This window comes from Pleurodeles waltl, chromosome 3_1, assembly GCF_031143425.1.
Source record: "Pleurodeles waltl isolate 20211129_DDA chromosome 3_1, aPleWal1.hap1.20221129, whole genome shotgun sequence".
Taxonomy (NCBI): Eukaryota; Metazoa; Chordata; class Amphibia; order Caudata; family Salamandridae; genus Pleurodeles; species Pleurodeles waltl.
The window spans coordinates 163,952,071-163,979,127 of record NC_090440.1 but is presented as its reverse complement, the minus strand read 5'-3'; the positions used below and the strand labels follow the sequence as shown (position 1 = coordinate 163,979,127).

Genomic DNA, 27,057 nt, shown 5'->3' with positions numbered 1-27,057 from the left:
TCGTATTAAGCTAGGGATTGTCTTCACTAAGGCATTCTTCGTTATTGTTTTCTTCATATTTGTAAGTGCCAAACACAAAGTTGTTTTCATGAATGGTTCTTGATCAACAGAGATCTTCCTTTTTGCATTTTCCATTTTTATATGGTCTCAAAAAACACACTTGGTGCAAATGGCCCTGAGTACCATGTCCACTTTATAGGGAGTAACATGTAACACAATTAGCTGCACATTTAATATGTGGAATTACCCGCTACACATGGGTGCCACGCCAGTGCACGCAACCCAAGAGGAGGTCTACATTTTGCACAGCCTGGCCAAGGACTTCGACGGTTTAAAAGCTGCATTATTGAAGCGCACTTAATGCACGCACCATGGTGAAAATGTCACTTGCTCGCATCAAACTCACCCACGAATTCCGGTGTTCCAAAAATATTTTTAAATTCAACCCCATCTTCTATTTTATGTGCCAAACCAAAATCAATGAGTTTTATATGCGGTATTGGGATATTCTTGTCCAGCAGCATAATATTTTCCGGCTGAAAAAAAAGATAAATAAAAATAAAAGCTTTGCTATTTAAATCAAGTCACTTCAATATATTGACATGGATTCAACTATTCTCATATATCACAGCACAATAACACAGCAGAGTATTATTCACTCAGCCGATCTCATTACAACTTTGTATATTAAATTTGTTATTGCCAATCAAAGGGTAAAGTCTATATGGCTTTACATTTTCAACCTGAACCAAACAATCTAAATTTTAGCCTTTGGAAGACTCACAACTGCTCTTCTAGTCTAGTGTTGAAAGGCTTTGACACCTACAAGGAATAGCAACAGCATCTTCTCGAAAGTTCAAACTAAATTATTTTGTGTGTCTCATTTGTAATAATTTTTCATTTGAACAGACATCAAAAAACCTGAACTACAGAAAACATAGTGGAAACTACTAAGTCGGTACACTAAGACTCAAGCTCCTTTACCCCAGCGACACCGACACTACTACAGTTTGTAATAACTACTTAGAGGTACTGGACAAATATTACATAAGTTCAGTTGGATTGGGGAAAAGTGTCAAATTAAGCAGATTCAAATGATTCAGCAAGAAAATATGCGTTACAGGTAAGTAAATGCCCTCTCGTACAATTCTTTCCGCAAAGCTCCACTAATGGAACACGGTGCTAACTAAAGCTAAAATTACAGGCGTACTGGGTAAGGAGGTGTTGAGGTAATGACTGGCTACATGGCTTTGCTCCTTCTAATATCAATTATACATAAAAAACAAATGATGTGTGATGCCTTTGGATACCTACTGATACAGACCTTGGTCCTTGACTCTTCGTCATAAGAGGGTCTCAAATGACATCAAAAGTGAGAGACATTGCTAACATAAAAGATGGCTGACTTTGCGACAAAGCAATTGGAATTTAGGTGCGTTTAAACCATAGACTATGTTTATTCAAAGCAGTTATACTTCCTATATCTTGTGCAAATGCCACATGTGATGTGGGCTTTTAAAGTCCTTTGTTTCACTTGTTACTAGTAAACATGCCAAGATGTACGCTTTGTTTCCTCTGTATAACACATATGTTATACAGCATAGGACATTCTTGTAATATTGATTTCCATAACTACCTTTCCACCCACACAGCAGAAGACATCTGAAAAAGAATGATGAATTAAGCTCCTGCTATAATCTAAACAACATGCATACCTAAACTGGTGCAAAGGAACACAATATTCCTGAGAGTTTAGGGCCTGATTCACCTCCTAAGTCTGGCTTTACAGGGCAGCTACAGCCAAACATGATGTGACAAAAAAAAAGATTCCTGGAGTGCTACAGAGAGGCGGGGTGGCTCCGCCCACATGTTGGCTCACGAGTACTGCTTTTGATTTGATCAAAGTTGTGTGCTTCCATTAGAAAAGTTCTTAGTGTCCAAGCATCTGTGATCATTTGTTTATCAAGCTGAATGAGCCAGAGCTCCTTATCAAGCCATGCCACTTGCAATGCTGTACATCTCCTAGATAATTAGATAACTACATGTTTGTTCGCCTTTGGCAGCAGCACCGCTGACAAGTGGGAGTCAGTAGGAATTTGTGGCTGTATTGCAGTAGCAGTCCTCTCCCCCTTTCTTTTACATAGTCAACTTCAGCAATACTTTAACTGGAACTGCTTCAGAGTTTGGTATTTTCTGTTTTTAATTCATGGCCTGAACGGTTATGGGCTTGAGAGATGCTCATGTATAGGCTTTTCTTAAAGGTCCTCCTCTCTTGTTTGTTTATTCTTCTCTCTGCATTCCTGCACGTGGTCTTGTCAGTCATTACTTCATCAACTTTTACACAATAAGTCATTACATCAAAAGTTTCTTTACGTTCCGTTTTTCTACATTTTTTTTTTTTACATCTGAGGTGCCTTTACTTAGTGTACACATTTATACATTTCAATCCCAAAAAGTTATTTTAATTATAATTTTTTAGTTATTTAATTTGTATTACTTACAATACTAATATATTTAATTGTATTCAATGTATTATTGTGATATGCTAAATTAAATATATTTCATGTACTCTACATTTAAATTGCGCTTCTCTGAACCTTAAATATCCCCTTACTATATCTTAATACATACCTCACTTGAACCCGACAGACTCCTTACTACTTCTTACCTTCATTGAACCCTAAAAACCCCTTAATGCTACCCTTCCCTGAGACCTAAAAACCTCTTACTACAGCTTAACGCTCCCTGGCATAAACCATAGAAACCCATGACTACACCTGACTGCTGTTACATCGGAGATACGGTGAACTCTGAAGGTTGAGGATGGACTGACGTGCTTCTTGGAACCTACAAACATCAAAAGTTATGTTCCTCATATCGGCAGAGCAAGCTGCCAATCTTCGTTGCTCAAATTGTAGCCTTCATAGGCACAGTCTTTATTAATGGGGAGTTAGAAATTAGGGGTAATTCCAAAATATGATTGTTAGGATATCGTCTGACATAAATATGGTGTCCTAAATATTGTCTACAGAAATATCACCCCACTGGAATAATTATTAGAGATTCTGCATGCAATGGCCGCTATTTCTGTGAACAACATTTTTGTGAGAAAATAGTTCTATAGAAAATATTCTGGTATACCACCTAGAAATTATAATAGTAAGCTTAGAGGAACTGAGAAAAGCCATAACATAAACTACTGCACGCTGAAGTGCACTCTACAAATCTGCATCACATAGCATAGCGTAACACAGCATAGCATAAGGTAACATAATGTTACATAACGTAACATAACAGACGCAAGTCATAACAGGCTGAAGAAAAGGGGCCTGTACATTCTTTTTACTACGCATGGGATAAAGTGCGCCCTGGTGCACAGTGTAAGTATATTTTAAGTCACAGAGGAGTTCCATGACCAAATAGAGGATTGAAGGTCATGAACTCACAGGTCAGCAAATGCAACTGTTGCCCAATCCAATGCCAGTAATAAAACATGGCCAACAAGGGAAGGCAGACAGCGCCTCCTGCTGTAGTGCATTAAAATTGTTTTCAATACTAAAGCTGCCTCTAGCCTGGATTTCTTTAGGCGAAATAGAAATTGGTGTAGTGTAAAGAATTACTAAATTTGTATCCAAGTTATTTTGAAGTAGAGTATACGATGAGAAATTAGTAAGTGTTGCTTGTGCTTTTCCATTTGATGTAAGATTAAATGTACTTCTCTCAAATTACTAATGTGGAATATTATTCTGGTTAATTTTTTTCACGTCTAACTGCCATTAGGCAGAAATGTACTATTTTCTCATTGCATTACATGGTGCAAAGATAAGAAAGATACTCACTTTCAACAACAGTTTTTATGTTTTGGACTAGTGTCACCCTAAAGGGCCCAATGAAGTTATATTTTTCAGTAACTATACTATTGTAAAAATACTAAGCTCCATCATATATGCGTGATTTGCCAAAGGAGTGCTTCTGTTAGTCTGCATGGATGGTGAACTGGAACTGTCCATACAGCACACTGATACTCTTTATGGCTCCTTTGCCATCTTGCTACAGCAGTCCCACTGTCATCTAACACAGGTAATTCAAGAGAATTTCTTGATTCTGTCTTTCTCTTCTTTTCAGCACTATTGACACAAGCGATGGTCCTAGTATTGCCAACCACACAGAGAACACAGGGAAGTGTCTCCTTCTCCCATCATGTGTCCAGTTCTGTTACAAATGTTTTTTCAGTGTCCATTTCCCTAGGGGTGGCCCCTCGGCTATGACGGAAGAGCGTCACCCCACTGCTAAAAGGCAGCAGAAAAATATGATAATAAACTATTATCATTGTATTTTTCCTGTGAGTCTAGGGTGGAGAGGGGCCAGCATCCTCGGCATCAGCAGGGAGGTGTAGTGGTGCAGTCCAAGTGCGCATGTCAGTTTGGCTGGCTGTCTGAGCCAGGCAAACTGACTTGCACACTTAGAACTCACCACCCGAGCAGTATTTCACAGCCGGTGGAGACAAAGCGCAGACTCCCACTCTTCCCTGAGCAACATTTCAGCCCGCTCAGGCCAATCCCGGCGCTTCTCTCATGCTGTGTAACAGCGTGAGAGAAGCATCTGGATTGGGTGGGGAGGGGTAAAAGGCAAGCACCAAGGCGGTGGGAGCGGCAGAGGCCAGGCGGCAGGTACGTTTTTTAATTTTTTTATTGCTCCACTCCCCCCCGCTCCGTGCGCTGCCCCACCAGCCCTTCGTGGCAGCAGCTGCCACTGCATTTCTCCCACTTCTGTGTTACTTTGTCACCCTTAGCCTCACCCCGATTCTGGCTCATGGTGATTACCACTCGTTCCCCAGTTCCATGCCCCTTGTTGCTGTCTAGTTCGACTCTCCACCCCGTTGCTGGACATTGGCCAGTCTGCCGCTACCAGGACATACGTTCCTAAAGCAAGCATTGTGAAGAGGACTGGACACCCCACTAGCCAGAGTATTCTCACTCTTTCCCTCTCTCCATATTTGAGACAGTGGCAGAGAAGCAGCAGGCTGCAAGAAACAGACCTATGTGCATGTCCTTTGCAAACCACCACATCACTGTGTGCCCTTCTTCTGTGGCCCGCCAAACCATGCCATCAGCTGCATCCGCGACAGAGAAGTGAGCATGAACTGCTGCTGCACGTGTCTGTGAATAAGCAGGTATTGTGGCTGCCTGAGTCTTTATTGGGTTCTGTATGTGAGGGAAATGTGCACTGCTACTGCACATGCTGTGCTTCTGTGTGAGAGGAAGAGTGCACTGCGGCCTCTGGTATTGAACTTGCTTTTGCACGGGAGGGAACTTTGCACCCTTTATGAAGCCACATGACCAGTATTTGTTTTAGGTTTGGTTGCACTGATACCGCCCATGATGTTGTTGTATTGAGCGTCAGTGAGAGTTGGTAAATCATGTACAACAGCCACAACAATCCGAATCATTAGCACTTATCCAATGCCTAATATAGCAATGCACGCTGTGCAGGATCCTGCCTTCAGTGGTTGTGTCCAGAATCATCAACAGAATAAAAACAGTTTTGCTACCCCGCCCCCCCCCAAACCCCCCCGGACAGGCTTTGAAGCAAGAAACATTTGTGCATGCAACACCTGTAGCGCCACTGTTCACAGCTGTTGGCACTTTACAACCAGACCCAATGGCTTTGCGAATGTGTGTTGCGTAGGCTTGCAGGGCTGTTCGTCACTTTATTACATTGTATAGCATTTCAAAGGTGTATACTTTTAGACCTACATGGAAAAGTAACCCTTTTACCTTTTTTCAAGTTCTAAGATTTATTTTTTCTAGTAATTACTTTAGTAAAGAATCAGATGTCAGACTTTCTGTGGCTTCTGTAGTATTCTCCCTCCTCGTGGTGGCAATCAGGAATTGTCTTGGCGCTATTGATGCAAGCATGTGCCTAGTGACAGCTGCATCTATCTTTGATTACAATTACTAAAGAGATTACAAAAGTGCTATCTTTTGTACTGATTACACCGTTGTATTTATCATGTGACTAATAGAAGAAACACAAGTCAAAGCATATGCGCCTGATAAAACACTTCTACAAAAACATACCTGATTTTACTACACCATGATGAGGTGCGTCAACTCTTTCCTGAACTGAAGCAGGGTTGGGGGGGTCTGATGGATATACGGTCGTAGTTCCAAATCTTGGGTGCTGGGAAGGAAAAGGCCTGTTGCCTTGTTTTTTTTCTTTTATACTTCTTTTGTCAAGTCTGATATGAATGCACACCCCCTATAGAATGCCGCAATTATCCCAACCAGCTTGAATACTTAAAATTCAGGCATTAACTGCAGTCTGTCTATATTTTTATCCGTTCTGAGTTCAGTGACTACAAAATAATGTCTCTGAAATCTACAGGGACAGAGGCTGCCTTTGTGCAACAGGCTGCCTGGGATTCAAGGTTGTTGATTGGCCTGCCAACCCAGTATTGGTTTTTCACTTCACATTGTGCCCTCACCTTTGGCCTTGGATTAAAATTGCGAGACGTGCAATTAAAAGCCATCAACGCCCTCAACATAGGACAGTAACATTTAATCAGGAGGTGAGTCAGGGGGTGAACCACGGCGACCAACGACTGCTTCGAAGTTCGAAGTTGATGTAAGTGACAGGTCAACAAGTTAAGTAGCCATAGGAATCCCTTTGCAAAGGTATATTTTACTCAGGATTTCTGAAACTGTGGTTCCTGACCCATTGGTGGGTCCTAAACCGGTTTTTGGTGGCTCGAAAAAGTTTGAGCTATCAATACATAAAGTTCCCTTTCAATTATTTTTTTTGTCACATTTACTCCCATTCAAAGACAGAAGTCACATGTTAGGCTATGTCCTCTGACAAAATCCGGCTTATTTTTTAACCTGGGAATTGGAGTTACTATCACTCTGCAGTCTGAGAAAGAAAAGCAAAATGAATTATGTGGCAATTGTTCTGGGGTAAAGAGGGTGTGAAAGAAAGTCTGTAGGGTGTCACTATTTGTAACACACAACAGAAGGTAAGTACCTGTACATGAACTATACACGTTCCGCAGTTAGGAAAGCAAACAAGAAGCACATTTTTGTAATTCTGAAGTCTGATGGAAACAAAGATTTTAATTGTATGAAAACAAACCTAAGTACCATTTTACTTGATTGTTTTTATAACCTTTAAAAACTCTTTGCTATTCTGGATCCAGCCACTAGGTGGCAGGTATGTATCAATTTAAAATAGATTAATGCTGCAAATGTTTGTTGTGCCCCTATTTTTCTAATATCTAAAAGGAGGCTTATACTATATCTTCATAATATACCTAGGAGATCAAATTAAAGTCAGAGTATCGAAGTCAGAGCCATTTACATAATCACCAATTAGCCATGAACTCTGGCATCAAGCTAGCCTCTACAGACCTAAGCTGGAAACTGGTTTCTCTGTTTCTTTCAGACGCCTATTTCCAGATTGTTTTCAAAGTTATTCTGGTTACTGTTGTGCAGGGCGCAGACATGCCCTCCAGCCTCGAAGAAAAATGCGACATTTCTGCGAATAACAGGTTAGTCAAGGACAGGCATGCACGTTTCGTGCGGGGCCTTCTTACACAAGTGAAAACTCACCGGAGTGACACGTTATGTCAAATTCGGGTCCAATCCTATAACGTGATGAATGCAGCATTTCCACAGTGACATGCAATAGCACTTCCCTATTAGAGCACATCACCTGAGCATCCCCCACAGTTTCTTCAAGCCCATCTGAATACTGGGATGGGGGGGGCATGTTCAGCCTGCTTTATTAAGATAAATTAATTGATGAATGCTACGATAGTCCCTTAAATAACAAAGTTAACATGGGTCCTCCTTTACCTTACTGTGTGTAACACCAATGTCGGTGCAGCCTCCAAGGCCACTGGCTTATTGCAATAACACCATTGTCAGTTCCCATGCTTCAAAGCATTGTGATGACTCCAGAGGACCCCTGGGAAGTTTACAAAAGTAGTTGGCAAATAATTGTCTCATTCTGAAATGTACAATTCCCTTTTATTTCCACTTTTCTTTAGTCGCAATGGCTTATATTTGTAGGTATGGTACTAGGATATTTTAAATAATACAATATGATAGTCTCTACAATTTATACTTCTATCTCACTCAGAAGTTAACTTTTTGCTTTAATAGACACTTTACCTCAGTTGTAATGCTTAACATGCATTAATAATTTGATTGTGGTACTAACTACCTCGTGATATTGTGTTGTTTCAAGTATATACTTTTTGGGGAATCAAGTATCTATATTATTGTTATTGAAGGAGTATGCCCTCTAGTAGGGTAGTGCACTATATATTACGCTTTACAGAGCTAGATCCTGTTTCATTGCGATAAATGCATGGCTGTGATGACTACCTAAAAACACGATAATATAATCATTCAATTACAGAGCTGCAAACATAAATCATACTTCAGTACAATGCACTTGAAGGTTTGTGCTGCTTGTTTGTATTGTAGATCATGACCTATAGTCTAAATAATATTTCATCTCGTTCTATACGCCAGCATGATGGCTCACCAAGTTAGGTTCTTGCTGCTGACATCTTGTATAACCCAATAGGTGACATGTTTGAATTACAGCATCACAAAGTTAGCCCTTCATCTTTCAGAACATTTCTGAACTACAGCTGTACTTTTGAGATTAGCTATAGCACCCAAACTATACTTTGCAAAAGAAGTTAAAAGTTACATATCTTATGGAGTGCTAAAAAGCTTAATTAACAAAGACTCCAAGTGTTGAAATAATTAATTTGTAAAATACAATGTTTTAATTTGCACCGTCTAATAAAGTAACCTCTTTTCAGGCATTCCATGACCTGAATTCACAAGACTACCACAAATATATCTCTAAGTACTAAAATATAAAACTAGCATGAAATTCCTAGAGTACCAGCAGTTCCAGTATTCTTAAAACGGGGCAAATTTACAAGCCCCTTGTGGCCCCTCCCCCATACTAACATATTTCTTTTTTTACGCTGATGTGGAGTTAAGAAGGCCATTTCCCTGCACCATACTTACAAAGTGGCGCAATGCATGCCAGGAATAATGTATGCAAGGAGGTCGTTCCCCCCGCCCCCACTGGGAGGTCCAAAAAAATGGCGCAGTGAAATTTACAAGCTTTTACTGTGCCATTTTTGGCGAAATATTTAACGCCTGCCTGAAGCAGGCGTTGACGTGACGCTGCCATTGTTTTCAATGGGCCTCTCTTGACTTTGCAGGATTTTTTTGGCTCTAATCCTGCAAAGCGCCATAATAGTGTCAAACTTTTGAAGCGATCGTCCTAATATGTGCCATCGTGTGCCATATTGTAAATACGGTGCACACATCGTGTCGTGGGGAGGGGGGGCGCAGGGCGATGCAAGAAAAGTGGAGCATAAGGTCATTCTTGTAAATATGTCCCCACATATTTCTGAACTAATTAAACATCCTATTGATAATCAGTAAGGCAAAACTGCAAAATCACACACCTGGAAACCAATCAATTCTATAAAGAACCGTTCAGCCAAATATATTAAAAATAGGCTAGTTAAATATCCATTTGAAGAAATGAAGACTATGGTAGGAGACAACTGAATAGTTTCCAAAAAATATAAGGCATGAGAGGCAAGGCTCATGGCCCCATTTCAAGATGTAAACTACGAAGATAGCAGCTCTTGAAGACAGACAGCAGTGCAATATCCTGTGCTTTCTGGGGATTTAACGAGGTGTAGAAGGGAGTAACCTGAAGGAAGAAATTTCCTTCACAAATCATTTCCACAAGGCTTTTCCATTTTGCTTTCATTGCATATTACTATCAAAACTGAACAGACACAATACTTTTCTGCTTTCTAAAGATAATTACAAACTTTGTACTGTATTTGTCCATTTAGACAACCTTTTCATTCGAGAGGTGTTGTTTACTCATGCTAAGCCCAATAACACAGGAAAGAAAAGAGGCACTCCTCTTTTGTTTGCCTCACCTTTGCCTAAGACTCCACTGATAGGCAGTGGAATTAACTGTGACAGACTCTGGGTTAATTTAAAGCTATAGAGGCACGCCTGTAAGTGAAAGTAACCAGCAAAGCTGTTGGTTGAGACACTCAATGATGGTTTTGACAGTATGCCAAACAAACCATGTCTGCACTGGCTTTGTCAGCACAACACTGTTTGTGGCTGGAATATCTGTCACACTTCCAGTAAACGAGCATATATTTAAAAACTGGCTACATGACTCTTACTTCACAATTCAAAAGAAAATATATTCATCATAAAGCTCTGGTATTGGATGTAAAATATCTGGGAGTAAGAATTCTGTGACGTAGTAGTTGATTGTGGACACCCTGATTAAAGATTTAGGGCCTCATTAAGAAATTGGCGGCCCGAGCACCGGACTGCGAAAACGGAGGTGGGGAGGCTGCCGCCAAGCCGACGGCCTCCCCACTGCCATATCACAATGTTCCTGCCAGCCCAGCCAGCGGAGCTGAGGCCAATGCCGTTGCACAGGCAGTACCCCCGGTGCCGTTGGAATGCACAGTCTGCCATTGCATTCTGAGGGAGCTGAAGGGGGCGCCTCGTCCCTGCCCTTCCGCCGGCCTTTCCGTGGTGGGGTTCCTGCCATGGAAAGGCCGGCGGAAAGGCAAGTCGTAATCAGCACGTCGGTACCGAACTCTGCACCGCCATGGCTGACCACGACTTGCACTGCTGCCAACCCATTGTGACTTCTGATCCTGGGCTGGCGGTGGTGTGCTAAAGGTGCAACTGCCACCATCGTAATGCGGTGGATGGACTGCCAAGGTTGCAGGAGTCCAACCGCCACCACGAGTACAGTGGTCCATGGACCGTCGTATTCGTAATAAGGCCCTTAGTGTATATACATTATATTACTTTGGATGGGAAGATATTTTGTTCAGGTTAGTATGAGCTTTTAATCCATCGCCTCACTGGCAAATACAGCACAGGCTATTTTGAGGGACTAGGATCAGTTATGTTACCCAAAAGGCACAAATGTCAGAACAGGCTTAGGCATTTTCTCTCCATGGCCCTACTGGAGGCAGAGGCAAACATGGAGGATTAGTGAGGAAGGGGCAGAAAGTGGACAGGAAACATGTCAACAGTGCTGCTTTCGCCCTTCAAAATAACTTTATGTTTAAGTTAATAATTTGCATTGGACTGACACTTTTAATTTGGAAGTTTCGCATTACCAGAAACACCACCTGAAGAAGCATCGCTGGATCTGAAGCTCCATGCTGGAAGGCCTCCCTAATTCATGAAACTAAACCTGTGTCATTTTCTAAGTCAATACTACTTGATTTCTTTTTGGTGGGTGATTGATCAACCATTACACTCCTGATAAACTTCAGCAGAGCAAGATGACATGTAAGTCTGTGTAACAAATGTTGGCAGCCACAAACATATATTATCAGAATTGTATATTTCTATGGCGGGTGGAAAGCGAAACAACAAATCACTAACATTTATGGGTATGTAGGGAAAGATGTTTCTCTTTGGGGGAAAAAATGTGCTTACTGCAGAGGGAAAAAAAAAGCTCCAGCTGGACATTGGGTTGCATTATTCCAATGCACAGTTATTCCATGTGTGTGTTTCTATATAAAATGCTTCAATAGTCATGGCTGTAACTCTACAACTAACAAAGAGCTGAAGTGTTAGCATGCACAGTTGGGCAGAGGAGGGTGGGTCTGCTTCACTTGAAGTAATTCGGGTCAATTAACTCCAAAAAGCGCTTCCACTGATGCAGTGTGCAGAACTGCCAGGAACACAAACCAAGCATTAAATTAATCAAGAAAGAAAACGGACAAGAGTGAGCAACAAAAAACCCCAAAGCCTTCACAAAAAAATCACTCTCCCATGCCTCCGGAAGTTGAGATTTGTGGCAACAAATGTTTTTTGTGCGATGCTAGGCCCTCTTTGTTGTCTTAATTAAGTGTGTGTGGTTTGTCATCCCTGCTGATTCAAGGCACGCTATTCACGGGAGCATGTTTTCTTGGCTTACTTCCACACTCTTCTAATGGATCGGCTCTCGCTTTTATCCAGTGCTGCGGATGCCACTGGCTCTCACTTGTTCGCTGTTTAAGGATGTAGCCTGGTCTCTCGGGCGTGCAGTCAGGCCTCAGAAACGCTGAAGCCTGGTGCGTGGGAATCTCCACAGTTGGGTTTATCTTTGTATGTGGTCCAGAGGCAAACGCTTGCTCTCCAGTGCTTAATTTGTAAATAAAAACGTCCCGGTGCCCAAAGGTCTCCTCCGAAACACGCGGCTACTGCGATTAAATGTGCGAACACGGTATACTGAGGCAGCGTAATCCTGAAGCCATCTGGCGCCTCTTTAATTCATTTACAGTCACACCCTGCCCCTTCAGCTCAACCTTGCAGCTTTCTGTTTTAGCCCATTGGGGAAACTTCTGCACAATGCGAACCTCTCTTACACACACTCAGAAGTGAGTCATAGACAGAAAGAGACCGACGGTCATTCTGTGTGATAAGCATGTCAATTTCAGTGTAACAGACATATTTTGCACGTTGTGACATACCCACATACACAGTTTAGTGTGGCACAAACATATCAGTAAAGTGTGAAGTTCCAGCACAGTGTGGGAGGCACTTGTCATTGTGGGATACAGAGATATTCAGCATGGTGTGACAGGCACACTTGCCACAGTGAGACACAGAGACATCTAGCACAGTGTTGCAGGCACACTCACCACACTGGGATACAGGTTCACCAGCACAGTGTTGCATGCACACTCGCCACAGTGGAATAGGGATGCATCCAGCACAGTGTAACAGACACTTGCCACAGTGAGAGACAGAGACATCCAGCACAGTGTTGCAGGCACACTCACCACAGAGGGATACAGGTTCACCAGCACAGTGTGGCAGGCACACTCACCACACTGGGATACAGGTTCACCAGCACAGTGTTGCATGCACACTCGCCACAGTGGAATAGAGATGCATCCAGCACAGTGTAACAGAGACTTGCCACGGTGAGGGACAGAGACATCTAGCACAGTGTTGCATGCACACTCACCACAGTGGGATACAGGATCACCAGCACAGCGTGGCAGGCATACTCGCCACAGTGGGATACAGGTTCACCAGCACAGTGTGGCAGGCACACTCGCGACAGTGGAATAGGGATGGATCCAGCACAGTGTAACAGACACTTGCCACAGTGAGAGACAGAGACATCTAGCACAGTGTTGCAGGCACACTCACCACAGTGGGATACAGGATCACCAGCACAGTGTGGCAGGCACACTCACCACAGTGTGGCAGGCACACTCACCACACTGGGATACAGGTTCACCAGCACAGTGTTGCATGCACACTCGCGACAGTGGAATAGAGATGCATCCAGCACAGTGTAACAGAGACTTGCCACGGTGAGAGACAGAGACATCTAGCACAGTGTTGCAGGCACACTCACCACAGTGGGATACAGGATCACCAGCACAGTGTGGCAGGAACACTCGCCACAGTGGGATAGAGATGCACCCAGCAAAGTGCGACAGGCACGCTTGCCACAGTGGGATACCCATGCATCCAGCACAGTGCGACAGGCACGCTTGCCACAGTGGGATACCCATGCATCCAGCACAGTCCGACAGGCACTCTTGCCACAGTGGGATACCCATGCATCCAGCACAGTGTGACAGACACGCTGGACATAGTGGGATACCCATGGACCAAGCACAGTGTGACAGGCACGCACAGTGGGATACAGAGATATTCAGCATGGTGTGACAGGAACACTCGCCACAGTGGGACAGAGATGCACCTAGCACAGTGTGACAGGGACGCTTGCCACAGTGGGACAGAGATGCACACAGCACAGTGTGACAGGCATGCACAGTGGGATACAGAGATATTCAGCATGGTGTGACAGGAACACTCGCCACAGTGGGACAGAGATGCACCCAGCACAGTGTGACAGGCATGCACAGTGGGATACAGAGATATTCAGCATGGTGTGAAAGGAACACTCGCCACAGTGGGACAGAGATGCACCCAGCAGTGTGACAGGCACGCTTGCCATAGTGGGACAGAGATGCACCCAGCACAGTGTGACAAGCACGCACAGTGGGATAAGAGATATTCAGCATGGTGTGACAGGAACACTCGCCACAGTGGAACAGAGATGCACCCAGCACAGTGTGACAGGCACGCTTGCCCCAGTGGGACAGAGATGCACAGTGTGACAGGCACGCACAGTGGGATACAGAGATATTCAGCATGGTGTGACAGGAACACTCGCCACAGTGGGACAGAGATGCATCCAGCACAGTGTGACAGGCACGCTTGACATAGTGGGATACCCATGCATCAAATACAGTGTGACAGGCACGCTTGACATAGTGGGATACCCATGCATCAAACACAGTGTGACAGGCACGCTTGACATAGTGGGGTACCCATGCATCAAACACAGTGTGACAGGCACGCTTGACATAGTGGGGTACCCATGCATCAAATACAGTGTGACAGGCACGCACAGTGGAATGCACAGTGGGATACAGAGATATTCAGCATGGTGTGACAGGAACGCTTGCCACAGTGGAATAGGGATGCGCCCAGCACAGTGTAACAGACACTCTTTAAACAGTGAGAGACAGAGACATCAAGGACAGTGCGACAGACGCGCTTGCCACAGTGGGATGCCCATGCATCCAGCACAGTGTGACAGGCACGCTTGACATAGTGGGATACCCATGCACCAAGCACAGTGTGACAGGCACGCGCAGAGGGATACAGAGATATTAAGCATCGTGTGACAGGAACGTTTGCCACAGTGGAATAGATACAACCAGCACAGTGTAATAGACACTCTTGCCACAGTGAGAGACAGAGACATCTAGCACAGTGTTGCAGGGACACTTGCCACAGCGGGATACAGATGCATCCAGCACATTGCAGCAGGCACACATGCCACAGTGGGATAGAGATGCATCCAGCACAGTGCGACAGGCATGCTTGACATAGTGGGATACCCATGCACCAAGCACAGTGTGACAGGCACGCTTGACATAGCGGGATACCCATGCAACAAGCACAGTGTGACAGGCACGCTTGACATAGTGGGATACCCATGCATCAAACACAGTGTGACAGGCATGCTTGACAAAGTGGTATACCCATGCATCAAACACAGTGTGACAGGCATGCCTGACAAAGTGGTATACCCATGCATCAAACACAGTGTGACAGGCACGCACAGTGGAAAGCACAGTGGGATACAGAGATTTTCAGCATGGTGTGACAGGAACGCTTCGCACAGTGTAATAGGGATGCGTCCAGCACAGTGCGACAGGCATGCTTGACATAGTGGGATACCCATGCACCAAGCACAGTGTGACAGGCACGCTTGACATAGCGGGATACCCATGCAACAAGCACAGTGTGACAGGCACGCTTGACATAGTGGGATACCCATGCATCAAACACAGTGTGACAGGCATGCCTGACAAAGTGGTATACCCATGCATCAAACACAGTGTGACAGGCATGCTTGACAAAGTGGTATACCCATGCATCAAACACAGTGTGACAGGCATGCCTGACAAAGTGGTATACCCATGCATCAAACACAGTGTGACAGGCACGCACAGTGGAAAGCACAGTGGGATACAGAGATTTTCAGCATGGTGTGACAGGAACGCTTCGCACAGTGGAATAGGGATGCGTCCAGCACAGTGTAACAGACACTCTTTAAACAGTGAGAGACAGAGACATCTAGCACAGTGTGGCAGGCACGCTTGACATAGTGGGATACCCATGCACCAAGCACAGTGTGACAGGCACGCACAGTGGAAAGCACAGTGGGATACAGAGATATTCAGCATGGTGTGACAGGAACACTTCGCACAGTGGAACAGGGATGCGTCCAGCACAGTGTAACAGACACTCTTTAAACAGTGAGAGACAGAGACATCTAGCACAGTGTGGCAGGCACGCTTGACCTAGTGGGATGCCCATGCACCAAGCACAGTGTGACAGGCACACACAGTGGAAAGCACAGTGGGATACAGAGATATTCAGCATGGTGTGACAGGAACACTTCGCACAGTGGAACAGGGATGCGTCCAGCACAGTGTAACAGACACTCTTTAAACAGTGAGAGACAGAGACATCTAGCACAGTGTGGCAGGCACGCTTGACATAGTGGGATGCCCATGCACCAAGCACAGTGTGACAGGCACACACAGGGGAATGCACAGTAGGATACAGAGACACCCTGCACAATATGACAGACACGCTTGCCACAGTGGGAGACATGCGTCCGCACAGTGCAACAGGCACGCTTGCCACAGTGGGGTACAGAGACATCCAGCAAGCATAGTGTTGCACTCGCACTTACCACAATGGGATATAGAAACATTTAATACAATGTTACAGGAACACCTGCCACAGCGGGATACATGTGCATCAGGCACGTGTGACAGGCATGCATGCTGAAGTTGGCTACACATGGATCTGGCACAGTATGACAGGCACTCTTGACACAGTGGGATACCAATGCATCCAGCATGGTGTGACAGGCATGCTTGCCCCAGGGAGACACAGATGCACCCATCACACTGTGCAGGCATGCTTGCGTCTGTGAGATGCAGATACACCAAGCACAGTGTGGCAGGCATGCGTGCGTCCGTGAGATGCAGATACACCCAGCACAGTGTGGCAGGCATGCTTGCGTCGGTGAGATGCAGATACACCCAGCACAGTCTGGCAGGCATGCTTGCCTCGGTGAGATGCAAATACACCCTGGACAGAGTGGCAGGCATGCTTGCCTTGGTGAGATGCAGATACACCCTGGAAAGTGTGGCAGGCATGCTTGCCTTGGTGAGATGCAGATACACACAGCACAGTGTGGCGGGTATGCTTGCATCGGTGAGATGCAGGTACACCCAGCACAGTGTGGCAGGCATGCTTGCATCAGTGAGATGCAGATACACACAGCACAGTGTGGCGGGCATGCTTGCCTCAGTGAGATGCAGGTACACACAGCAGTGTGTGGCAGGCATGCTTGCCTCGGTGAGATACAGATACACCCAGCACAGTGTGGCAGGCATGCTTGCGTCAGTGAGATACAGATACACACAGCAGAGTGTGGCGGGCATGCTTGTGTCAGTGAGATGCAGATACACACAGCACAGTGTGGCGGGCATGCTTGCATCAGTGAGATGCAGATACACACAGTGTGGCGGGCATGCTTGCGTCAGTGAGATGCAGATACACACAGCAGAGTGTGGCGGGATTGCTTGCGTCGGTGAGATGCAGGTACACCCAGCACAGTGTGGCAGGCATGCTTGCATCAGTGAGATGCAGATACACACAGCACAGTGTGGCAGGCATGCTTGCCACAGCAAGCTACAGATTCTTCCAGCAGAGTACGACAGGCATAATCAGGATTTTGTGGAACACACACTGAACCCAGTAACAGAGACCCATTCAGCACAAAGGGAGACAGACAAGCACTTAGCACAGCGATAAAGCAACACACTGAGCATAATGCAACATAGCCACATTCATCACAAAGTCACACCTGCACATCCGGAGCAGCCTGACACATTCAGCACAGTGTGACACTGACATATCCAGTACATCACGACATATATTCTGCATAGTCTGGTGCACAGTGTGGTAAACAAGCACACATTCAATGTAGTGCAACACAAAAACGTGCACACCACACTGTGACACTCGCCAGCTGAAGAAAGTGACACATATTATGCACAACGCGACAGACACATTACAGCCGTATTACACGCACATTCAGCCCAATGTCATACATCCAATCGACTGTGCCAGGCATACCTGTGGCACAAAGGGTCAGAAGGGAACACATCCAACCTGGTGTGATGCTCAGATTCAGGCCAGTGTGGAACAGACACATTCTGGTTCACTTCACTCGGACTTGATTACTGGTCCCCACTTTGGCACTTAGTATAAAGAAGTCAGAAGCACTTGAAACTATTGACATGAATTAGGTACCCTTGTTGGATAAACGTCCGAAAGCTGGAGATATCCTGCTTCATTTGAATGGTAACTCAGGGGGGACCTCTAAATGGTGTGGCCCCTACAGAATGTGATAAGGGGCTCCTGAGTCTCCAATGTCTCACAATTATTCATAGGTTTTGGGCTGAATGGGTCCCCTGGAAGGTTGGGCCCCCCTTGGGCCGCAAGGCTGCAGAAGCCAGTGTTATGGCTCTGCTTCAACTTGTCTCGAAAGTACGTCCACAAAAAACATTTACAGTGACCGTCGGATTCACCAGTTTGACATTTAGAGTCAACACAACGCAACACACACGCGTATCACAATAAGAAACGGAGGCATTCTGTAAAGTGTGACATCTATAGACAAATTCAGAGCTGGTTGGCCCACATGCGCACGTGAGAGTCACTCAACACAGAGTGGGGTTCATTTTCAAGTCCTACGCCACAAAGATGTTCAGTGTGAAATATTCAGCGTTGAGGGCCACATTCTTAACACCCTGTGATCGCCACTCACTTAACAGCTTGTGTTCTATATTAATTACCACAAACGTTCAGTAAAGGGTGACACCCGGGCACACTCTGCGCAAGAAAACGGGCACATTCATTCCAGGGCGAGGGAAACATTAACAAACAGTACCGCACGCATAAACCCCCCAGCCTGTCTTGGCACGCTCACAAACTCACTCCGAAGAGTGGCAGACATGACCGTGGGTGACATACACACACCTTTAGCAGACTGGCACGTGTAGAAACACACTGAGCGCAGACTGACACAAGCAAACACAACGTACACAGAGCAGGTTTTCAATCCGGGGTGATCCGGGCACATAAACCCACTCAGCACAGCAGGGCAGGCCCACGCGGTGAGGCGCGTGCACACACTATCACCCAAGGACGCACAGCAAAGCATGGGCTGTGCGTGAAAAGGACACGAGAGCCTGAAGGCAGGTGGCCTGCTCTCACCCTATGAAACAATGATCTACAGTCTTTGTGTGCCCGCAGCTTTGTGTCACTCTGCTACAAGCTCCCTCCCTTATCTCATGACTCACTCTCATTACAGAGTTGACGCAGAGGGAACATATTCACCCCTTTGACAACATCACAACGAGTGCTGTCCTTTGCCTTGTTAGCTTCCAACACGTACACATGAGCACACCGAGAATGCCCACAGCATCCGGGGGCTGCTTAGGACAGCACGTGCTGTGGGGGAGGGGGGAGGGGGCACCGAGGTATGGCCACGTATGGCCACGTTACCTCTCCAAAAATACTGGGGCATGGCTTTAGGCAGGTACAGGGGTGGGGAATAGGTATCTGGGGACACCATTCAGTAAGAAGAAGCTTTTAGGACACATTATTGCGGAGGGTTACTGGGAAAGTACAATTACATTTTTTTGGCAACAACAATGAAGCGTGGGTGATTTAAACAGTAACCATTTGGTATCACCTACCTCTCTTACAGCTGTTTATTTTAATCTGTCACTACTGGCTCATAGCCTTCCCCTAAACCTTAACTAGATTGGCTAACATAGAACCATTTACACTTTTCCCAAGAACATTAGGTTAGGTCTGGCCTGGTTTGCAATTAGGCCACACTAGAGCCCTCTACTCCTATAGGACATCATGCGTTCACCGGTTGAGTGGAGGGCACCCTCTACTAGAACATGCTATGGGGCTTTCAGGGGTGCATTATATTAAAGGGATATTCAAGTCAGAGCCACAAGACTTCAATGCTCACTGTAAATTGTCCTGCTTGTGAGTATACATACTGAATGCATGTCTTTGTGACCAGCACCCTACAGGTTTCCCCTGACCCTCCTTCCTTGTTTTGGAACTGTGGTGTCCTTTCAAGTTAGGTGTGACTAGAAAAATCTCAGCAGGAACATTTATCAACCGATAACACACAATTTTCCAAACAAAATGTGGCGCTGGGAGACAGGTTGAAGGTCAGAACTTTTATTTTACTTTTATTTCAAACAACAATTAGACAACCTTCTTCCAAATAAAATTACTACAGCCCCAGTCAGGGCTGCTTAGAGACATAAAGCAATAAACATTTAAATGTTTGTTCATTGATGAGTTTTATATGTGGAGAAGTGTGGCACAATGGTTAGAGGGCAGACCCTGATGCAGAGATCTGGCCCGGACCAGGGTTTCCTTGCCGGGTCTTGGGCTCAATTCCCTTGGACCAGATAATTCTCATCTCAAGTGCCTAATCTAATTAATAGGTCTAACTCTGGGCAATAGCTTACTTAATCTCCACAAGGGCCCTGACAGTGCTTGGATGCCTGGGGTTGTCCAGGAGTGGGCACCTCACAGGGAAAAGCCAGGAGGGGTTTCACAGCGGTATGCATACAGCGCTTTGAGACCCTAACGGGTGATTAGTGCGTTATACAAGTGTGAATTTTATAGAGCATTACATGGCATCTTATGGCTACATAAAAGCACTAGGCTGTACATGAGGGTCTGAATTAAGAACTGCAGTTAGAATCCAACCTTATGCAAGGTGGAACCTGCTGTCCAGTATTCCTGCCTCTTGAGTTGCTGGTCTTCAGCCAAAACCCTTTGCAAACAGTTCAGTTTTCTAAGATATCTGGAAACGTAGTCTAGGTGGAATCTCATAGTGTATGAGTTTCTGTAGGTATCCAAGCCTTTCCTTCAGCATGCCTTGGGCATGTCCAAAGTATTTTGAATGTGTTCCCTAACCCCACTGAAAGCCAGCAGAGGGCTCCCAGGGTTGGTTTTGGCAGGGTGAGGTGCATTCAGGCAGCCCGGCTCTGGAAGCTTTGATCTCAATGAACGTTTTGCGCAGTTAGATCCAGATTTTATTGCAGATGTCCGCATGTACCACCAACAGGCAACTCGTCACCTCATCTAAATAGTCAGTCTGAAGAAACCAAAGGAATTTTCGGAGCCAGTACAGATGAACATTGCCACCCGTGACCACAGTCTTAAATTGAGAGGTCAGATGTGGGATCTATGTAGGATCAACTTTTTGCTTTTCCGTGGTGGCAAGGGCGTTTCATACTCCTGCACCTCCTGCATGTGACCTACTCAGTATCCTCACAATTGTAGGATCACAGTTTTCACTTAATGCAAAGTATGTTCCTTCATCCACTAGTACATGGTCTAGGCACTTCTTTGACTCGCCGAGCCAGTCTCGTCAGCTGCAGTATTGCAGTTTTGCTGCGTCTTACTTTAAATGTTCTCATTTTTTTAGTGGTGAAGCCAGATCAGTGTGAAATTTTACACCAATCGCATGATCGGTTTACTTCCTTTCTGTGCCCTCAGATAATGATCTCAAAGACTATGGTCAGAGAAGGACGTTCAGACACTTCCAGACTCTCTGATTTCAATAAAGTTGCTCAGTGAGTTAAGCGCTTTCTGCTGACGTCTGTTTCTGCCCCTCAAGCCACGCGTTTCAAACTCTGCAAGGCCTACTCAGCCTTTTGTGATTATGTGCCACTTAACTGGGTAATCAGAGCATATGGGCAAAGCTGTACTGTGATGCCTTGTAAATGACATATTATTAGTTACTGTTATGATGACATTGTCAAGAAAGCTGTCAAAGAAGGCAGGTGCAGGAGGAAACGTCCTATAAGAGACCTATTTGTGTAAATTATGATTACAAGGCCAATAAACCTGCCAAAGAAAGTATGTTCAGGGGTAAAATTGTATCAATGTGCTAAAGGTTAAACAATTGAAGGATAGCATTCAAATAGTTGCAACCTTTTTAAAGTAATTAAAATGAACATTCAGAGGTTCAATGAGTTTTTATGGCTACTTGGCATTATGCTTTTCTAAAAATGTGCATGAGGTCGAGCCTACTCGACAACACAAGCTGTTCAGATTGGTGCTTTATTGTCAATCACAATAGGTTGCTTACTATTCCTTGGCTTGTCTTCCTCTTCATGTGTTTGCCTCTCCTGTGGACCATAGACTCCTTAAAATTCTTTTGATTGGCTAAATGGTATCCTTCCAATGTTCACAATTAGGGAACTACTTTTTCCTATTTTGATTAGCATGTGTGTATATTCTAGCTGTCTCCCTCACATGTTGCATCCCCCTCTTAAACGCCCCCTGAGCTGTGCTGCTCCCCACTCCTGCCAGCTTGTCTATAAATACACTACAAAAAGCATACCAAGGATATTTTTGCTGGTGTATGGCTGAAGAGTATATACTATCTCAAAGCGACAGATAGTGTGCACATAGTCCAAGGCTCCCCAAGAGGCTTGGCAGAGGCAGTAATAGATAATACTAATGCTCTATTTGTGGTAGTGTGGTCGAGCAGTTAGGCCTTTTCAGAGGGTAGTGTTAAGCATTTGTTGTACACACGAAAGCAATAAATGAGAACACACACTCAATGACTTAACTCCAGGCCAATAGGTTTTTACATGGAAACATATTATTTTCTTAATTTATTTTAGAACCACAAGATTCAAATTGCAGGTAAGTACATTGCATGTAAGGTACTTTGCATAGGTATAGATAGGACTTTGAATCAAAACAGTAATGTACACAGTTTGTCATAAAATGGCAATAAGCTATTTTAAAAGTGGACACAGTGCAAAATTCAACAGTCCCTGGGGAGGTAAGTACAGTTAGTTTAATGTGGCAAGTAAAGCACTTACAAATTCAGTCTCCAGAGCATAGGTAGCCCAGCGTTCGGGGTTCAAGTGAATCCCAAACACCCAGCACCAGCAACACAGGGCCAGTCAGGTGCAGAGGTCAAAGAAGAGCCAAAATAACATGGGCGCCTATGGAGACTGGGGTTGCTCCGGTTCCAGTCTGCTGGCAGGTAAGTACCTGCAGCCTCAGGGAGCAGACCAGGGGGTTTAGTAGAACACGGGGGTCCCAAGTAGGCACACAAAACACACCCTCAGCGGCACAGGGGTGACCGGGTGCAGTGGGCAAACAGGGTGTCAGGTTTGCAATAGATTTCAATGGAGGGACCCGGGGGTCACTTAGACGTTGCACTCAGGGCACAGGGTGGCTTCACGGGCCAGCCATTGACTGGGCAAGGGTGAGGGCCGCCTGTTGGTCACTGCTGCAGTGGTGGTCAGTTCTTCACGGGCCTGGGCTGTGCGGGTGCAGTGCTTCTTCCAGGCGTCGGATTTCTTCGTCCCGGGCAGTTGCAGATAGGGGGTCCTCGGGATTCCCTCTGCAGGCATCGTCATGGAGGTGCAGAGAGGTTATCCCAGGGTGGACACGTCGTCAGAGTCGCCTGGGGATCCTCTCTGGGTCATTAGTTTCTCTGGACACGGGCCGGGGCGTCGGGTGCAGAGTGATGGGGACTCACACTTCTGGAGTGAGGTGAGAGTCCCTTTAAAGATAGTTTCTTCCTGCTTGGATGGACAGGTCCGCTGTCCACGGGAGTTCTTGATCCTTTGTAGTTGCAGGGCAGTCCTCTGAGTCAGCAGAGGTAGCTGGGCCCGCAGGATGCATCGCTGGTGCAGGTTCTTTGAAGTTTGAGACAGGCTGGTAGGGCTGGGGCCTAAGCAGTTGTCGTCTTCCTTCTTCTCTGCAGGGTTTTTCAGCCAGGCAGTTCTTCTTCTATGTAGGTTGCCAGGAATCTGATTTCCTGGGTTCAGGGTCGACCCTAAATACTAAATTTAGGGGTGTGTTAGGGCTGGAGGGCAGTAGCCAGTGGCTACTGTCCCGTGGGGGGCGACACCCTCCTTGTACATCCTTATTCCTATTGGGCTAAATCCTCCAAAACAAGATGGAGGATTTTCTAAGGATGGGGTCGCTTCAGCTCTGGTCACCTTAGGGGTGGACCGGGCTGAGGGGGTGACTCTTCCTTGTTTATTTCATTATCTCCCCGCACTTGCCGCCAAAGGTGGGGGCTGTGTCTGGGGGACGGCCATCTCCACTAGCTGGAGTGCCCTAGGGCGCTGTAACACCAGGCTTGAGCCTTTGAGGTTCACCGCCAGGTGTTACAGTTCCTGCAGGAGTAGGTGTGAAGCACCTCCACCCAGGACAGGCTTTGTTCCTGGTGCACAAAGGCACTCACCCCATGTGGCCAGAAGCTGGTCTGGAAGTGGCAGGCTGGCAGAGACCGGTACACCTAGCACTAGCAGTTGGGCTGGCATGCAAGGGGTACCTCTAAGATGCCCTCTGTGTGCATTTCTCAATAAATCCCACACTGGCATCAGTGTGAATTTATTGTGCTGAGAAGTTTGATACCAAACTTCCCAGTATTCAGTGTCGCCATCATGGAACTGTGGAGTTCGTGATTGACAAACTCCCAGACCATATACTCTATATGGCTACCCTGCACTTACAATGTCTAAGAATTGGCTTATACACTGAAGGGGCATAGAGCTCATGCAGTTATGCCCTCACCTGTGGTATAGTGCACCCAGCCTTAGGGATGCAAGGCCTGCTAGAAGGGTGACTTACCTATGCCACAGGCAGTGGGTTGTGGACATGGCACTCTGAGGGGAGTGCCATGTTGACTTAGTCTTTTTCTCCCCACCAGCACACACAAGCTGTGAGGCAGTGTGCATGTGCTGAGTGAGGGGTCCCCAGGGTGGCATAATACATGCTGCAGCCCTTAAAGACCTTCCCTAGCCACAGGGCCCTTAGTATCAGGGGTAACTTTTACAAGGGACTTAACTGTGTGCCAGGGCTGTGCCAATTGCGGAGACAAAGGTACAGTTTTTGGGAAAGAACACTGGATCTGGGGCCTGGTTAGCAGGGTCCCAGCACACTTTCAATCAAAGCTGGCATCAAAAAAATGCAAAATGTTAGGGGGTAACCATGCCAACAGTGGCATTTTCCTACAAGTAGGCTTTAAGGGTTGTTTTTGTTTTAGCTCCTGCATTCCACATATTGCTTGAAAGCATATGCTTAGGCATGCAAAGCTATTTAAGGCACAAGGGAATAGCCATCAGCTGTACGCATTCAGCAGGTGTCTTAGGCAGAAGGTGTATTTAACATGACACTACTCCTAGAGGCCTATAAATCTGGCTCCTGGGCTACTACAGATGACCAAATTAGCCCTTAGCAAGCGTTTCACTTTACATTCTGACGGACTTTCCACAGTGAAAAGTATTTGGAAAATACACCATGCCTTTAATAAGTATTGAAACCATTAAATTCAATGTACAGTTCTGAGATGCCACAAAATATGTGTTTGTTTTTCCATCAGTATTTTTAAATGTGTTTCTCTTATTTTGTTTTTAAATAATGCTTAACAAACAATGACAAAAACATCAGATCGAAACTCTCATTATAAATGTGAGGACTACCTGCTTTGCCAATGTTTGTTAGGTTGAGCCCAATAGTCGGCACAAGCTGTCTGGTTGCAAAATACCAATTGTCAACTTACGAAGAACTTACAAGGGCTTATATATAACCCATTGCTTACTACTGGTTGGCTTCATAGTCACACTCATTTGCTTTGTTCTTATTCAATGGCTCCCCTTGTCCGTCTCCCTCTGTCGCTTCCTAGGTGCATAGGTTCTTTACCATCCTCTTTACTGGCTGACTCGTGTCCATTCACTGCTCGCTTTCAAGAAACTACTTTTTACTTTTTGGTTAATCCCTCCATCAGAGAGCATGTGTTTTCCAGATGTCTCCCTTTTGTGCATTGCTTTTTACTGATGCTGCTCAGCACTGATAAAAAGTATTGGCAAAGTCAGCAGCTCCAAAAGGCCAGACCTACTGGCATTGCCAATGCTTGTTTTTATCAGCAATTCCTTTGTGCAGCTTTGAAAGTTAAAGAACACCGAAATGAAGCACAATGACAAGATAAGAAAAAGGTGTGAAATAAAACTAATTATGGAAATATGACAAAATGTCCAGAATAACACAATCAACAGAGCATATTGTAGTCCTTCCAACAGAAGGAACAGAAAGAGACTGAAGCCATGTCAGTGTTCAGAGCCCTCTAACCCATGTGGTGCAAAGAAACATCTCAAAGAGGTCACTTGTGAGTGAGAGAATAGCAACAATGAAAAAGATCCCCTGTTAGCCATGGTTATAGTCCATTAAAGCCCATTACCAGCACAGCAGCACTCCATTCTCCACTTAGTCAATAAAAACACATTTGCTAATCATTCTGGGGTTTCGATCCCATTTGCGGTATGTATTAAACCTCATTATGCTACATCATGTACATCATGTAAAGTCAAAGCTATTTCCTTCATTTTAAAAACCTTTGTTTTTGTGCATGTCTGTGACCACAAGGGACTCTTGTCAGAACATGCAGAGATTGGCATCACTTGTGTTGCAAGGGGGCGGGCGTGGTTTTGGATAACAAAGAAAGGCTTTGGGAAGATACATCTTGCTGTTCTTTAGCATCACTTCTACGTGTCTTTGATTTTATCAATTGGAGCATTATTGAACCATTTGCTGGGAGAGTATGTCTGATGCCCTATGTATTTCGGCCCCCTTGGGGGGGTGACAATGAGGCATGTAATTTCCAACTGGACGGTTGGCGCACTAATGCAAAATGTGAAAGTAAAGCTTTCATGAAGGGCATTCGTTTTCACATGGATTGCGAAGAAAGGTTGAGAAGAAATGTTAGAGGAATGGTTACAGGCTTGACAATACAATGCTCTGTTAGGTTGTATGTGATTTCATAGGAAAACAATTTCATATAATACCATTACTAAGAAGCCATTTCACTTAAATCGTGTAATGGAAATTTGCAATATGAATGGCATTCACGATTTCATGGAACCCAATTCTTAGAAGGTCTTTTTTACACAGTTGGCTATTACATGCTTATTTTTTAAGGTGTAACTGCAATAGTTGCAGGTCCTACTTTAAGAAACATTATTGCCAAAGGTACTTATTTCAGTGCTTTACTATAGTGGATATTATTTTGGATTTATATATTTTACATTGTCAAACAATTACACCAAATGCTTTTTAATTTACTGAGCCCCCACCACCTCTCAACACCATCCATCCCTGCCCTTTTAAAATCCCTCACCATGCCCTTAACTACACACACCGGACCCCTAAATTCCACCCATTACTGAACACTAAAAGCTGATTACACCCCTGAACTCCAACCATCCTGACCCCT

The 27,057-nt window shown here is 45.2% G+C and overlaps 1 protein-coding gene across 2 annotated transcripts in view; it reads right to left on the bottom strand.

Annotated features, from left to right (window-relative positions):
• The window catches only part of DAPK2 (death associated protein kinase 2), a 372,045-nt gene that overhangs the window by 74,645 nt on the left and 270,343 nt on the right, over positions 1-27,057 (bottom strand). For both annotated transcript variants that reach the window (XM_069222058.1, XM_069222057.1), the window contains exon 5: positions 407-536. In XM_069222058.1, coding sequence (XP_069078159.1) covers positions 407-536 — 130 coding nt within the window. The remainder of the gene's footprint in view (positions 1-406; positions 537-27,057) is intronic.